At 36.1% G+C, this 14641-nt stretch overlaps 1 protein-coding gene across 5 annotated transcripts in view; it reads right to left on the minus strand.

Moving 5' to 3' along the window:
* Positions 1 to 1669: 1669 nt before the first annotated feature.
* Positions 1670 to 14641, minus strand: part of ANKRD50 (ankyrin repeat domain containing 50) — a 44119-nt gene continuing 31147 nt past the window's right edge. For 4 of the 5 annotated variants that reach the window (XM_059923560.1, XM_059923558.1, XM_059923556.1 and 1 more), the window contains 2 exons: positions 6279 to 9826; positions 1670 to 4737 (listed from right to left, as the gene is read on the minus strand). In XM_059923560.1, the coding sequence (XP_059779543.1) occupies positions 6282 to 9826 (3545 nt within the window). In that variant the 3' untranslated portion in view covers positions 1670 to 4737; positions 6279 to 6281. Of the gene's footprint in view, positions 4738 to 5255; positions 9827 to 14641 lie in introns of those variants that run through there. The other variant, XM_059923557.1, reaches the window with a different exon arrangement.

Raw genomic sequence — 14641 nt, forward strand, 5'->3', positions numbered from 1 at the left:
TTCACACAATGCAATATTATACAACAGTTTTAAAAGACAAACAATACTATAGCAACGAAAAGGGGTACACCACTGTTACACATAGTGTGGATAATTTTAGAAACATAACATTAAGGGAAAGAAAATAGCACAAAAAGGACATATTGTTTGATTCCATTTCTATGAAGCTTAAATAAATAGTCAATACAATCTATCATGAAGAAAGGCAGAATAGTGGTTTTCTTTGTTGGGGGTAATGTCTAGGAAGTGGCAAGGGAGGTTTCTGAGAGTATGATTACAGCCTACTTCTTGATCAGGGTGATGGTTAAACAGGTATGTTCACTTTATAAAAATGTATAGGACAGGAACTTAGGATTTGTGTTTCTTCCTGTGTATGTTATATTTCAACCTAAGTTTACAAACAAAATAGGAGTAACAGACACTCTTTAAAATTGCAGCATCAGTTCTTTTGGGACATACCTTTGTATCAATTTAGAACAAGAATAAGTAGAAAGCTAGATGTACACAGGGGCTTTTTCTAAACATTAAAAATATATTCTTCTAAGAATACGGTCATTAGAATGTAGCTAAATTTTGCCAGTGTGGTAATGACAGTGTGTATTTAAGAGTAGAAATCTAAATATGCAGTAAATTTCAAATGACTCCATTTTAATATTGGATAATTCTAATTTTACTATATTAACAAGACAAGCAAGCAGAGACCCTATCTTAAAGATGAGATGAGTGCATATATTTGCATGATGAATAAAATTTTCCCAGAAATTCAGGAATCTATGCCTTTGATACGTATCTCACTACTATTAGTTGGATTCCCTCCAACTGTTAGGCCAAAGGAGTGAAAACATTAGTCATTGCCAAGTTCCCAGTGTATTTCCTTGGACCACCAGCTAGAAAATTCCATGTAAGTTTATTTAGTCAACCAGTCTGTTTTAAAATTCTTCTATGTACATCACCCATTTGTGTTTTAAAAAAAAATTATTAAAAATTTTTAAAGTAAGACTTTTATTATTCCAACAATTTTATAAAGAATGTGAGGTAATGACTATAGAACCCTGTAATTATTGTAAAATTACCTAACAGAACATGCCTTGTTGGCCCTTTTAGAAACCTCTATGGAGTACAGACACACACACACACACACAATACTGTGTTCTGGTGGAAGAAGCAGAAGGTCTTGAAGAAGTGACTTAAGTTTACTGAGTGAAGCATACATAGAAAATTATTTAGAAAATGAATGACCATTGTTTGCAATAAAACCCCAAAATATCAAATTTAAGATGCCCATGATATTCTGAGGATCAAGGAGCACACACACATGCACACAATTTATTGGATTACTGCCATTTCAGAGGCAGGAAACCTGACATGGTGAGATACAGTATGTTTTTGGGGGTGGGGGGAGAATATTAAGTCCTTATAGAAACTTTAGGAAGATACTAAGGCTAGATCTTTTTGTTTTTCTACCTTCCTTTGAAAGGTTTTATATCTCATTTCTTTCTTTGTGAAATGTTTCCAAAATTCATTTGCTCAGTATGTACTTAAAAGAAGTTAACTTAAAACAACTAGCAGTTGTTTTTACTGCAAGCACGTTCATGGATTTTCTATTGGTTCAAGGATAAAATTAAAACAAGATATCCTCTGTAAAGCAAATATATTTATTATGCACTTTCATATACATAGGGATTTTTGCTTAATATAATACAAGGAATAAAATAAAACTTTTACAATGTGAAATTCAATGTACATTTTAGGCTATTTACATACCCCAAACCAAGGGAAAAATGAAAAAAGGAAAAAGCATTTGTCTGAAACTACGTTTGCTGAGAAGTGTAAGTGGAGGACGTTAAAGTAAAACAAACATTTGCATAGGCAAACAACATTGGAAAAAGTACTTACTCCTGTTTTTTTAATCAGTGAACTATTATTGGTGAGGATCCCAGTAGGCATGGGGGTGAGGGTGAAGGACATAACATAACTGGCTGTACTTTGCAGGACATACTGAGTTCTGGTCAATTTTCCTTCCAAAACCTTTCCTACAAACATGGAGATTTTATTTTTCATTGCTGTATTTTTTATCACTTCCTTTATTATCAACTCATGACTGTTAGGGAAGGAGCACACATGGAATGGTATAAAACTGTTATAAGCACATGGCATCATGGTTGTGTTGTGGCATCAGGTGATTTACAAAATTTAAACATTTTTATTTTAAAAATAGCTATTTAGGAGTTTTATATTTGTGGGACTATTTTTACTCTCTTAATGAAGCAGAAGCTATTGTCGGTCATGGTATTAAATCAATCCCCACAGAAACAAATAAGCAAAGCAGGGCATCTTCAGCCCCCTTTTCATCCTTATTCTAACTGAAAGCCATTGCTGTTCTATTCCAAAACTTAATTAATATAAAAACATCCAGAGGAATATTTACTTTTGAAAATCATATTTTTCCAACAGGTTCTCTTCCTACCAACTGTTTCAAGTGTATATAGTATGGATATGAAAACATTTAGCTCTTCAGAAGACATAAATCCCTTATGTAATGAGTCATATCTTTGCCCTTTGGCCACAAGGTGCATTTTTGTAAAAACAATAAAATTAAATAAATACAATTCCAATAATTCAAGGTTTACTAGAAAAACTGGCAGCTTTCAGGGTTCTCTTTCTAAAGAAAAATATACCTAATAAGAAATTGGAGCTTCATCTTCTAAAATTACATAAATGTACTGTATTTGAGATATGAGTAAAGTTGGTTATAATAATAGGATGTGTTCATATTTATTAACAGAATCATTAATACTTTTAAGGCTACTTTGCAAGAGTCCTATTAAGTGTATTTAATCAATGTCCCATAGGGACAAAAATTCAATACTTGAAACATTCACATTCGAGTAATCAATATTGCCATGTCACCTTAATATTAATTGAACTTATTTCCTATTCTTGATTATGACTTACTGATGACATAAACGCATGAGTTTTGCTGACTTTAAAAAACAGAAGCAAAAATAAAAGCCTCATAGGAAGATCAAGTGAAACATTTATCACAACCAATTATACATTTCTATTTCTGTGAACAATGTATCATGTATATGTCCTTCATATATGAAGATGACATTACTGACCTCAGTTACTAAGACATTTTCTAAAGATTTTTTCCAGTAGTAGCAATGGTTTTGTGCTGAATCTCCAAATTCTCTTCCCTTATTCCTCCTATGCACATAGAAAGAACAGAATTTCTGGGTTTTGTAAGATCCCAGGGCTTTTTCAAAGATCAAACCTACAACCTTGGTTTCTAAACAATAAATTTTAATCTTTCCAGACATGCACACAACCCACTAAGCTAGCTCAACTGGTTTAGAGTCCACCCAGGAGGCTAAAGCTCTGGGTCACATGCTCATTTGAGTGGTCAACTTTGTTTTCCTTGGTTACAGACTTCACCCTTAACCCTGGCATCCATCATTCTGGAAGCGATTGTCCAAAGAGAAAAACAGGGAAGAGTATGTGGACAGAAAAGTGCAAATCCATCACTACCATTTATCAAATAGCAGTAAAAAAAAAAAAAATACACCTGTGCTATGGCCGATAGGTTAGTGGTGTCATCAGTGAAGGAAAACATGTGTTATATTCATCAAACTAATCACTAAAATTGATCCAATTGATTCTGAGTGGGGGCTATTTTGGTCATGCAGTGATTTACAAAATAGAAACAACTGAGAGAGAAGCTAGCATCACAATTTACAGTGGTAGATATTTTATTTAACTGGATGGAAGAGAGAAGGGTAGTCAATGAATTGTTCAGGGATCAAAAATCTACCCTCAGATAGACAGGTGCATCTCCCTCTACACACATGCCACTGAGGCCTGGCTCTGTCCCTGAGAATTTTCATGCCTCAGGAATGATCATCTGTCTTCTTGAAGGTGGAATGACAAGTGAGTGGAAGGTGAAACTGCATCCCAGTGAATGAAGCAGAACTTTATTCTGCCTATAGTCTGTGTGTGTGTTTTCTTTTCTTTCTTTTTTCTTTTCTTTTGCTTTTTTCTTTTTTTTTTGACACCTTTAGCCAAAGATTAGGAGGATTCTACCGGGAAATCCAAATATAAACTACTTGGAGCAGATCCCTAAAATACTAGACATTTTAAAAAGCTTTCATGAAACTATTTTTTCACCTCGATGTGGCATTAAATAGAAACACATTTTTAACCAGTGCTGAAGGTGTAGTGAACGTAAAATAGTTGCATGATTTATTTTATTGAGTGACATTTTTAAGGATACAGGAAACAAGCCATACACTACAACAAGGCAAATACAACTGAAACAGTATGCTTAAGTTTTGTTTGCCACAGAAAGAAAAAAATAAATACAAAGAACACTGCCTTTTCATATATATTTGATCATGGCACATGCACATTTATCAAATCTTAACTTAAAATACTTTACTCAAAATCTTTTTCAGCTTTTATCAGGGAACTGCAGTATGTATCTGCATTTAAAAAAAAAAGTGCTTACGCTTGGGTAGTGAATACAAAGCACACAAAATGAGATTTTTTTAAGTACAGAGGGTTACACTGAGAAGGCAGCCTTACTATTTAGGCACATTACAGTATTTAAGGTAACTGTACTGCAGATATCACATTCTTCATTTTTTTTTTCAGCAAATCAACAGGCATTTTATGTTTTCATCCAGTAGCTGAAGAGTCACTCCAATCACAATGTCTTCTGTTTCACAGAATAGGAAACTAATGCAAAAGTTAAAAAAAAATTAATTTCTATATTATACTTCTTATTATCTAACTACATCGTTTTAAAACCCTACAAAAGAATATATACATATATTTACTATGTAAAGCACAAAAGTAGACCTTTTAGAGATTCATTATTTAACATATAAATCACTTTTAAAGATTCCACAAAGTGTTTACCTTAATTCATATGTTTTACTGTATAATATATATCTACACTTAACCTTTACAAAAGATAGAATGAGTTGGAGGGCTGTACCATCAGAACTAAATATTTTTAAAATAAATCACATTGGAGAATATATTAACTACTTTTAGACAAATTATTGTTGAATGAGATTTGACTAGTCGTCTGTAGAATCACAGTGAAGGGTGTTTATTATTATAAGGTATAGGAAATGTATTTATAATAATGTTTTACCTAAAACATCCCTAAAAATATATCTCCAAAGACAAAAAAGCAAAAGAAAGATTTCAAGTTTGTTAAAGAAAAGAGTACAATTTTGTTAGAGGATGAAAAATGATTAAGCAAAGTGGGATAAATATACTTGTAGTATAAGTTAGCAAAAATTCCTAGTGAAATCTGAATTTATCTCGAATATGAGAAATGTATTTCCGAAAAAGTATCCATAATATAAAATTATGCATCTGTTTTCCCATTAACTTCCCCTATGTAATTACTGTAGCATCCACTGTAGTGAAAAGGAGGGAAAAAATGTTTTTATTTAATAAATATAACTTTATTTTGAGGTTTTAACATTTAATTCTTACGTCTAAATATACTGGGTCCTAAATACCCTCTTGCCAATACATCCATTTATCATCTTTCCACACCTATTCTTGATATGTGTAAATTTTACTTGGAAGATTCTTATGAGATTTGTCATAATAAAAATTACCTTTCATGATTAAATCTTTTATTTCTTCCAGGGTGGAAAAAGGAAGGAAATTAACATTCACTAACTACCTACTAAGCACTATATACACTACCTTATTCAAACCCAAAGGGGAATATTACTGAAATAGCCCCTGCCTCTGTTACCATCAGAGAACTTTTAAGAGGGGAAATGACTGTATAGGAAGGAATTCTTAATCTGAGATCCATAAATAGCATATTCATTCACCCACTCATTCATTCATTCACTTACTCAACACATTTCTACTGAGAAACTACTATAGGTCCAAGCAGTATTCCAACTACCTGGAATACAGTGGTGAACAAAAGAGATAAAAATCCCTGCTCTCACAAAGCTTACATTTCAGTAGAGAGGAGACAAATAATAAACATAATAATAAATAAAATATATAAAGCATGTTAAATAGTAAGTACTGTGTCTAATGTAAAGCAGGAAAGGGGGAAAGGGAGTGCTGGAGGTGGGAGAATTCAAATTCCAAAGAGTGATGAGGGAGGTTCTTGCTGAGAAGACAACAGGAATAGTGATGAGGTGGGGGAACTGGCCGTGTGGATTAGGGAAGAGTATTCTAAGTAGAGGGAACTACACTTTGGACATTTATTCTTTATGTTGATGAAATGTTACCTTTTATAATGGTGTTTCCTTTTTATAGTTGAAGCTTGGGTCAGAACCCTCAATCTGAAGCTTCAGGGCTTGTTTAAGGCTTAATTCCGTCTCCGAGGAAGGATATCCTTCCAGCACTTCCTGATGCCCTCTATCCTGTACTGTTCGTGGGACTGAAACCCTACCAAGAAAAACCTGGTTGCTCTGAAGATGATAATTTGGATTTGTCATTATTCCGTTTCTCTTCTTCTGTTCCCCACTTTGTTGGTGAATAAGAAACTGCTGTTGCGATCGACCGATTTCTTGCTGAGCTGAAGGTATAATTTTGCACTGCGATTCTGCTGGCATCTGTTTAGATGGTGCACTAGTCCCAGATTTGGCTGTAGGTCCTCTTTTATCAAACTGAGTCATTTCATATTCTAGAACCTTTGGCTGTGAAGAATTATTTTGTTTAGCTTTTTTCCCAGCTGACCCAGATTTGCTGGCATTTTCTGATTTCCCCCCTTTATTTGTTTTAGTTGACTTCAAACTGGGCTTTACTTGACTCCACTCAAACTCACTGCTCGGTGAATGATGGCTCTGTCCCAAGGACTGTGTTGTGGAAGACGGGGAAACAATTGACTGTCGACTTCTACTGCGCGGCAACGAATGCTGCTGAATTTGTTCTGTAAATGACAAGCTGTGAAAGCTGTCAATTGGCACTGTTTGAGCCGTTGCTGTAGATGAAGTAGTTCTCAAAGATGAATTTTTTGAGCTTTTCAGGGAATTATTTGACAATGACGACTTCTGCCGATCAACTGTCGAGTCTGGCGATTCTGAAGGAGAACTGAATGCGTGAGCTGGCCCATTCGGTAACCCGCGCAGCGAAGGCTGCACGTCCCCTCCACCAGTACTGCCAGAGCTATTTGATTTAATTGTTAATGACTGCATTTTTGAAGACACTGACTGTAGAGGCTTTTGCTCCATTGTGTGGACAGGGGATGGAGAACAGCCATTCAAACTGGATGCACCATATTTTTCTAATAATTTAATTATTTGAGAATGTCCATTTTTGGCTGCAACACGCATAGCAGTGCGTCCAAATTGATCAGCATGGTTTGGATCAGCACCGTGCTCTAATAAAACCTGCACGACATCAATGTGCCCTTCCTGGGCCGCAATGCAGAGCGCAGTTGCACCTTGATTACAGGTATGGTCCACCATGGCGCCATGCTCGATCAGAAGCTGCACCACTTTTACATGGCCCTGCCAGGCTGCAGACTGCAGAGCAGAGCGCTTTTCATTGTCTGCAGCGTTGACGTCAGCATGGTAGGTGATCAGAACCTGCACCATTTCCAAATGGCCTTGCCAGCAGGAAACATGAAGTGCTGTCCTTCCTTCAGCATCACTTGCTTCTACATTTGCACCATTTTCTAAAAAATATTCAGCCATTGTAAGTTGGTTTTCTAAGGCCAAAATATAAAGTGTAGGCCTACCATCAGCATCTTTGTAGTTCACATCAGCTCCGTGGCTAAAAAGTAATTCAACAATGTCCCTGTGTCCTTCTAATGCAGCAACCCGCAGTGCATTTCTTCCATCATAACCTCTGTGATCAATGTTGGATTTGTTTTCCAATAACACTTGAACACAATCATAATGACCCTCTTGCGAAGCTAATATGAAAGGTATCCGCCCATCATTATCGATTTCATTTGTTCTAGCACCTTGTTCAATAAGTGCTTCACATATTAATCTGTGACCTTCAAAAGCTGCCATGTGCAAAGGTGTCCATCCAGCATCATCCCTGTGATTTTCATCTAACCCCCTATCCAGTAGAGTACGTACTACTTCAACATTTCCTTGGGCTGAAGCTATGCTGAGGACTGTCCTCCCTTCACTGTCAATGCTGTCCACAGCTGCACCCCAAAACAGAAGTGTGTTTACAACCGAAGCATGACCCATAGAAGCTGCTGCTAACAGGGGTGTACGACCATTGTTATCTGTGTGGTCGACATCTGCTCCCCCCTCTAGAAGCAAGTCAACCACATCAACGTGTCCTTCATAGGCAGCCACCAGCAGTGGAGTCATGCCATCTTTATCACAATGATCCACTTCAGCACCTCGATCGATTAAAAGGCTAACAACCGATGCATGTCCTTTACTTGCAGGAACACAAAGTGCAGCGACGGAGAGTGCAGTCCTGCCATCGACATCCTCGTGATTCACTTCTGCTCCATGGTCCAGTAGGTGTTCCACAATCTCTCTATGTCCCATGTAGGCTGCTGCTATCAAAGCAGTTCGACCTTCATTATCAGCTTTGTTGACTTCAGCACCATGTTGTAGCAAGTTCAGTACAATATCCTCATGTCCTCCCCAGGCTGCTGCTCTCAAAGCTGTTCGGCTATCAGCATCTGCACAATCCACTTTGACGCCAGCATAAAGTAGTGCAGAAACGACCTCAGTATGACCACCCCAAGCAGCAGATCTTAATGCTGTCCAGCCATCCTGATCAGTATGATTAATATTTGCTCCACAACCAATCAAACAATTAACCACCTTGGTATGTCCTTGTCTAGCAGCTAGGGTAAGTGGTGTGTGCCCATGAGCATCTTCTATCTCTAAATCTGCTCCCCTAGAGACGAGTAAATTCACTACATCAAGGTTGCCACTGTAAGCAGCATTAGCCAGTAATGTTCTCCCATTTGAATCACACTGATTTACTGATGCTCCATTATCTAATAATGTCCGAATGGAATCCTCTCTTTCTAAGGCTTGTCGGACTATGCATGACGTGCGATCATCTTCACTGTTGACATGAGCACCAGCTTTCACCAACAGCTGTAGCACTTCTTGCTCCTTGGGTATTAGTGTAGACAGGGAGTCTCTGACAGGTGTACCATTCCATATCATCCACAGAGCTAACTCAGCTGTCTCTAACTGTAAGTTTGAATTAATTAAGTGCAATGCAAATTCTTGTGCTTCCAATGGTGTTAAATTCTTGGCTTGACAGGTATAACTCATAGCCAACATTCGGTGTCCTTCTGCTGCATTGCATAAATACTTCTGAGTGCAGTGTTTCACATCCAGAAGCCACTCTGCAAAACTATAGTGAAACAGTATTTTAGTATCTCCTAGTCCATCAACAAGAAGTTTGGAGAGGACATCTAACTTGCGCTGAAAGTCTTCCAAGCTTAATGACATACTTTTGGTCCATACTGCATGATATAATTCCGTTATGGTCAGAGGTCGGCAGGCTGCAAGAATCACATTCAAAATAGGCTGAACCTTTGCAAACTGTTTTCTTACGAAAAGTCTCTGACACAGCCAGAGATACAGACCATTTAGAGTTCCTGGGATGTCACGAATCTCTCTTAACATAATAAAATTTTCTACAACTCCATCGAGAACTCGTTCTAGATAAAGAAAGCATCCGCTGCTCTTAATGTGCAGTTGATTTAACATCTCTGCAGTTTCTTTTGTGAGGTGTTGTCGCAAAGCTTCTTCTTGATCTAAGCGATGAAGAATGTACTGCTGAACATCCTTAACAATATATGCCTTCCGAAGGTCATCTAAACTTATTTTTCGAAAACCTAAGGACAAAAAAGTAGATGTCAATTGAAAATGATTATCAAAGTTGCCATATATTCAAAGAGAATATCTTCAACATGTGACAAACTGAGAAGCAAATAAATCAATAATAAGTCAATTAACACTAATAAACCAGTCAATAGATATCTAGAAGTATATGAATCAGTTTTCTTTTCCTTCTGGAAAAACACACTGATGGCAGATAAATGATTTCATTTTCCTATCCACAAATGGAACTATTTCTTATTCGTTTAGTGGCTCAGTGCTCCTCTCAACTTCCATGATAAGAGATACTAAACTGAGCATTAGACATCTTACATACATAGCCAAGCACATCGGGAAGATTTTCTGATTCCCCCAAATGATTAGGAAAAAAAGTTGCAGGAGACATAAATAAGGTTTGTTTGTTTATGTAAGCTGATCTTTTCCATGTGAAAAATTTACATATTTCTATCCACATAACTGAAGGTACACTAGTCTTAATTATGGAATTGAGTATTTGCATATAGTTAGAATATCACCTGTCGCTGCCTTTAAATTACATTATTTTACATGTTACCAAGTTAAAATAATTAAATCTTAGATTGTCAATAAACAGCTTGAATCTGAAGATGCAACTTGGTCAAATTATGCTAACAAAATTTCAGCACTGTGATAATATAGCAACTTAATAAACTTCAAACCAACCTAAAACCATACTAGTTACAGCTATTCAAAACTCACTTTAAGTTCTTTAAAGGAAACCATAATATCATCTTCCGAAGGGAGATGATATCCTGTTTTATAGACATGGATAGACTAGACAACTGTGTAATTCATCTTCCAGAAGAAAAAACTGCTAAGTGAATGAACTCTCTTAAGAGGAATAAATCTAGAAATTCAGCAAAGATTAGTGATGGTCAATTAATACTGAGTAAAATACTCTTACTCAATTGAATAAAGCAAATGTATATATCACCTACTATATGCCGGGTACTATGTGAGATGAGACTTTCACTTTGTGGTTAGAAGTCAGTGAGGACCAAGGCAGATCCGCATTCTGAAAGACTATTCTAACATCACTAAAGACGAACAGGTGGAGTCAACACTAGAGGCAAAACCTCTTACAGAGGCTGTGATAAAGTCTACATAAGAATCACTAGGACTTCTCTGGTGGCGCAGTGGTTAAGAATCAGCCTGCCAATGCAGGGGACACGGGTTTGAGCCCTGGTCCAGGAAGATCCCACATGCCGTGGAGCAACTAAGCCCGTGCACCACAACTACTGAGCCTGCGCTCTAGAGCCCATGTGCCACAACTACTGAAGCCTGCGTGCCTAGAGCCTGTGCTCCGCAACAAGAGAAGCCACCGCAATGAGAAGCCCGCGCACCGCAACAAAGAGTAGCCCCCTCTCACCACAACTAGAGAAAGCCCATGTGCAGCAACGAAGACCCAATGCAGACAAAAAATAAGTAAATAAATAAATTAATTAATTAATTTTTTAAAAAAGGGGTGGTGGTGGTGAGATGAATTGGGAGATTGGGACTGACATATATACACTAATATGTATAAAATAGATAACTAATAAGAGCCTGCTGTATAAAAAAATAATAATAAAATAAAATTCAAAAAACAAAAAAGAATCACTGAAAACCTCAACAACCAAAGCAGTAGCAGCAACAGATAAAAATAAAAGTTGGATCTGGAAATTACTAGTAAGAGCTAGATTACGTAGAGCTTAGTAAGTGTGGAGAAGGAAAGAGAACAGGAGTCAAAGTTGACATTCATTTGTGGTGTGGCCAAAAGCATGGAAAAAGAGACCACTAAAGGACAAGTAACAGGTTTGGAGAGAAAGCTGATAAATTCAGTTTTGTGACACTAATCTTGAATTACTTAGATGAAATGGACAAATTTACTGAAAAACACAACCTAACAAGAATGACACATGAAGAAATAACACATTTGCATACCTCTAAATCTATATAAAATGGAATCTGTAATTATATATATTTACATACATTCAATTGATTGATTAAACATATAACTGATTAGTCTCAACAGAATTAATTTCAAATGATAAATTTTAATTACGAAAAAAGACACTCCTGATCTGAAGAATTTAAAACATGCCTAGAAGTGTATAACATTCTACATTTATCAGTGATATGAGATAACTTGCCTCCAAACCTTTTTTGTGTGTTCATTTGCTTTTGACTTTATAATTCATTAAAACAATTTAAGCTGGAAAACCCTGGCATGTTGCTAATAAAAAGGATTTTAAAAAATAATAACTACCACCTTACGTTGTACAGTGTTTTAAAGTTTCCGAAGTGATCTTGTAGATAATGATTGGCATGAAAGATCATATTGCCTATTATGAATAAATATCTGTAATTTAAACCTATGTAACTAAGATAGCATGATTGAAACTTGAGGTAATTAAGACAGAATCTAGGCTAACCCTCCACAGTAACAGGTTTGGTTCTTGGTTTGGTTCTGAAAGAAATATAAGAGATCAACATTTATTGAGAGTCAATTATTTTTAAAGCAGCACTTCCAGTACTTATCATACATAACACTTCTTATGTCAAGCCTGTGAGATAAGTTGCACCTGCCAATTCTAATTTGGAATGCATACATCGCAATTCAAAATCCATATATTTCATTAAAACATCAGTAGAAAGCAGAAACATGTAGGACATAATATAAGGAATGCTGAAAAAATTTTTTAATAAGTGAAAAAAATGCTATGTTCATGGACAGAATGAAAGCATATTTTAAATGTCAAACTTTTCCTAAATTTTAACTAAATGTAATAATTTTTTGTTTACATCATTGGTAGTTATAATTTTTAAAAAGCTGTTCAAGTCAATCTAGTGGAATAAAAGTTAAAACACATATTTTAGAATAATATTGATGGCAAAGATGACTGGGAAGTAACTGCACAAGAGAATTTAAAAAAAATTTTTTTAATTAATTAATTAATTTATTTATTTTTGGCTGTGTTGGGTCTTTTGTTTCTGTGCGAGGGCTTTCTCTAGTTGTGGCAAGTGGGGGCCACTCTTCATTGCGGTGCGCGGGCCTCTCACTATCGCGGCCTTCTCTTGTTGCGGAGCGCAGGCTCCAGACGCGCAGGCTCAGTAGTTGTGGCTCATGGGCCTAGTTGCTCCGCGGCATCTGGGCTCTTCCCAGACCAGGGCTCGAACCCGTGCCCCCTGCATTGGCAGGCAGATTCTCAACCACTGCACCACCAGGGAAGCCCAGAAAATTTAAAATATTAAACCAATGTGACAGTTGCATAAAAATGCCAACAGACAGTTTAGAAGAGCAGACAGATGGTTTAGAAATACATCAATAACACACACACACATATATGCACATATGCCTACACTTAAGGTAAAAGAAGCACTGACAACTAGTGGTACAGGGAGTTAATAAACAGTGCTGAGAAGATCTGTGATTTGATAAAGTATCCAGGTTAGAGTCTTATTTCACACCATTCGGTAGAATATATAAGAATAAAAATCACTAAATGTAAAAATAAGAATATACAATAGTAAAGGACAATACATTAGAGTGAATATAATGGACTTCAAAAGAATTACTACAGTTTTAAGAAGCTGAAGAAAATAGTTGCAAAGAATAAAAAAATATGAAATAAAAGCCCTCTTAATAATCAATAAGAATATCACTAACTTCCTGGAGGAAACCTAGGTAAAGGTGAGAAAGTAATAATTCAAAGGAAAAAAAAGAGACAAATTGATAAATTAAGCATAAGGGAAGGATTCAATAGTAAATAAGAAGTATAAATAAAAATGAGATACTATTTTTCACACACTAAATCTGCAAATATGAAAATATAATTCAATACTGGTGGACGTTCCGAGAAACCAACACTCTCAGGTAGAAATATGTAACATATATCTTTTGAAAGCAACTTGAAAATATGTATTCATAACTTTAGTAATATTCTTCAATGTTTACTCCCAAATTCCAAACCTATCATCAATGGAGATGTGATCTGATGCTTATTACAGCTCAGCATTTTTAATAATCAACAACATTTGAGAAGAAGGAGTATGGTAAGAGAACAAGACCATATTCAGTTCCTCCTTACTCCTTCTTGGTTCACTGCTTTTTCCACCAAGACATAGTTCAAAGAAACACAAATTCATTTATTTGCTTTGTTCCAAGCTCTGATCTAGATGTTGAGGAGATACAGTGGTGGACAAGACAAGCAAATTTCCTGTTCTTATGGAGGCTGTATCTTAGTGGAGGAGACACCCAAGTAAGAAAACAAATGTAAAATGTAAACAGCTTTAAACAGTAATAAGACATAGGAAGAAAAGTGTGTGACTAAGTAGTTGAGGTGGCAAAAATAGAAATCGGATAGAAAAATACAGAGAAGGCTGCAGGAGACTGGTATTTGAGAAGAGATAGAAATGTTAAGACAGTAAGAAGTTCAGGAGAAGGTCATTCCAGTCAGAGGGAACATCAAGCACAAGCCCCTAAAGCAGAAAATGCAGATCTGAAAATAACAAATGTGAACTGACGAAAACATAGAGAAAAAGGGAAATCTCATGCGTTGCTGGCAGGAGCATAAATTATTTCAAGCACACTAGATAGCAATTTGGCAAAATTAACTAAAGCTCAAAATGTACACACTCTATCCTCTAGTAATTCTGTCTAGGTTTGTAATGTAAACCTTTAGCACACGTGCACAAGATGTGTTCGAGTACGTTCATGAAGCATTTTTTGTAATATGAAAAACTGAAATAATTAAATGTCCATGAATAGGATAATGGAAAAACTGGAGATTTATTCATGGGAAGGAATAATA

The sequence above is a fragment of the Balaenoptera ricei genome, chromosome 5 (assembly GCF_028023285.1).
Source record: "Balaenoptera ricei isolate mBalRic1 chromosome 5, mBalRic1.hap2, whole genome shotgun sequence".
Classification (NCBI taxonomy): domain Eukaryota; kingdom Metazoa; phylum Chordata; class Mammalia; order Artiodactyla; family Balaenopteridae; genus Balaenoptera; species Balaenoptera ricei.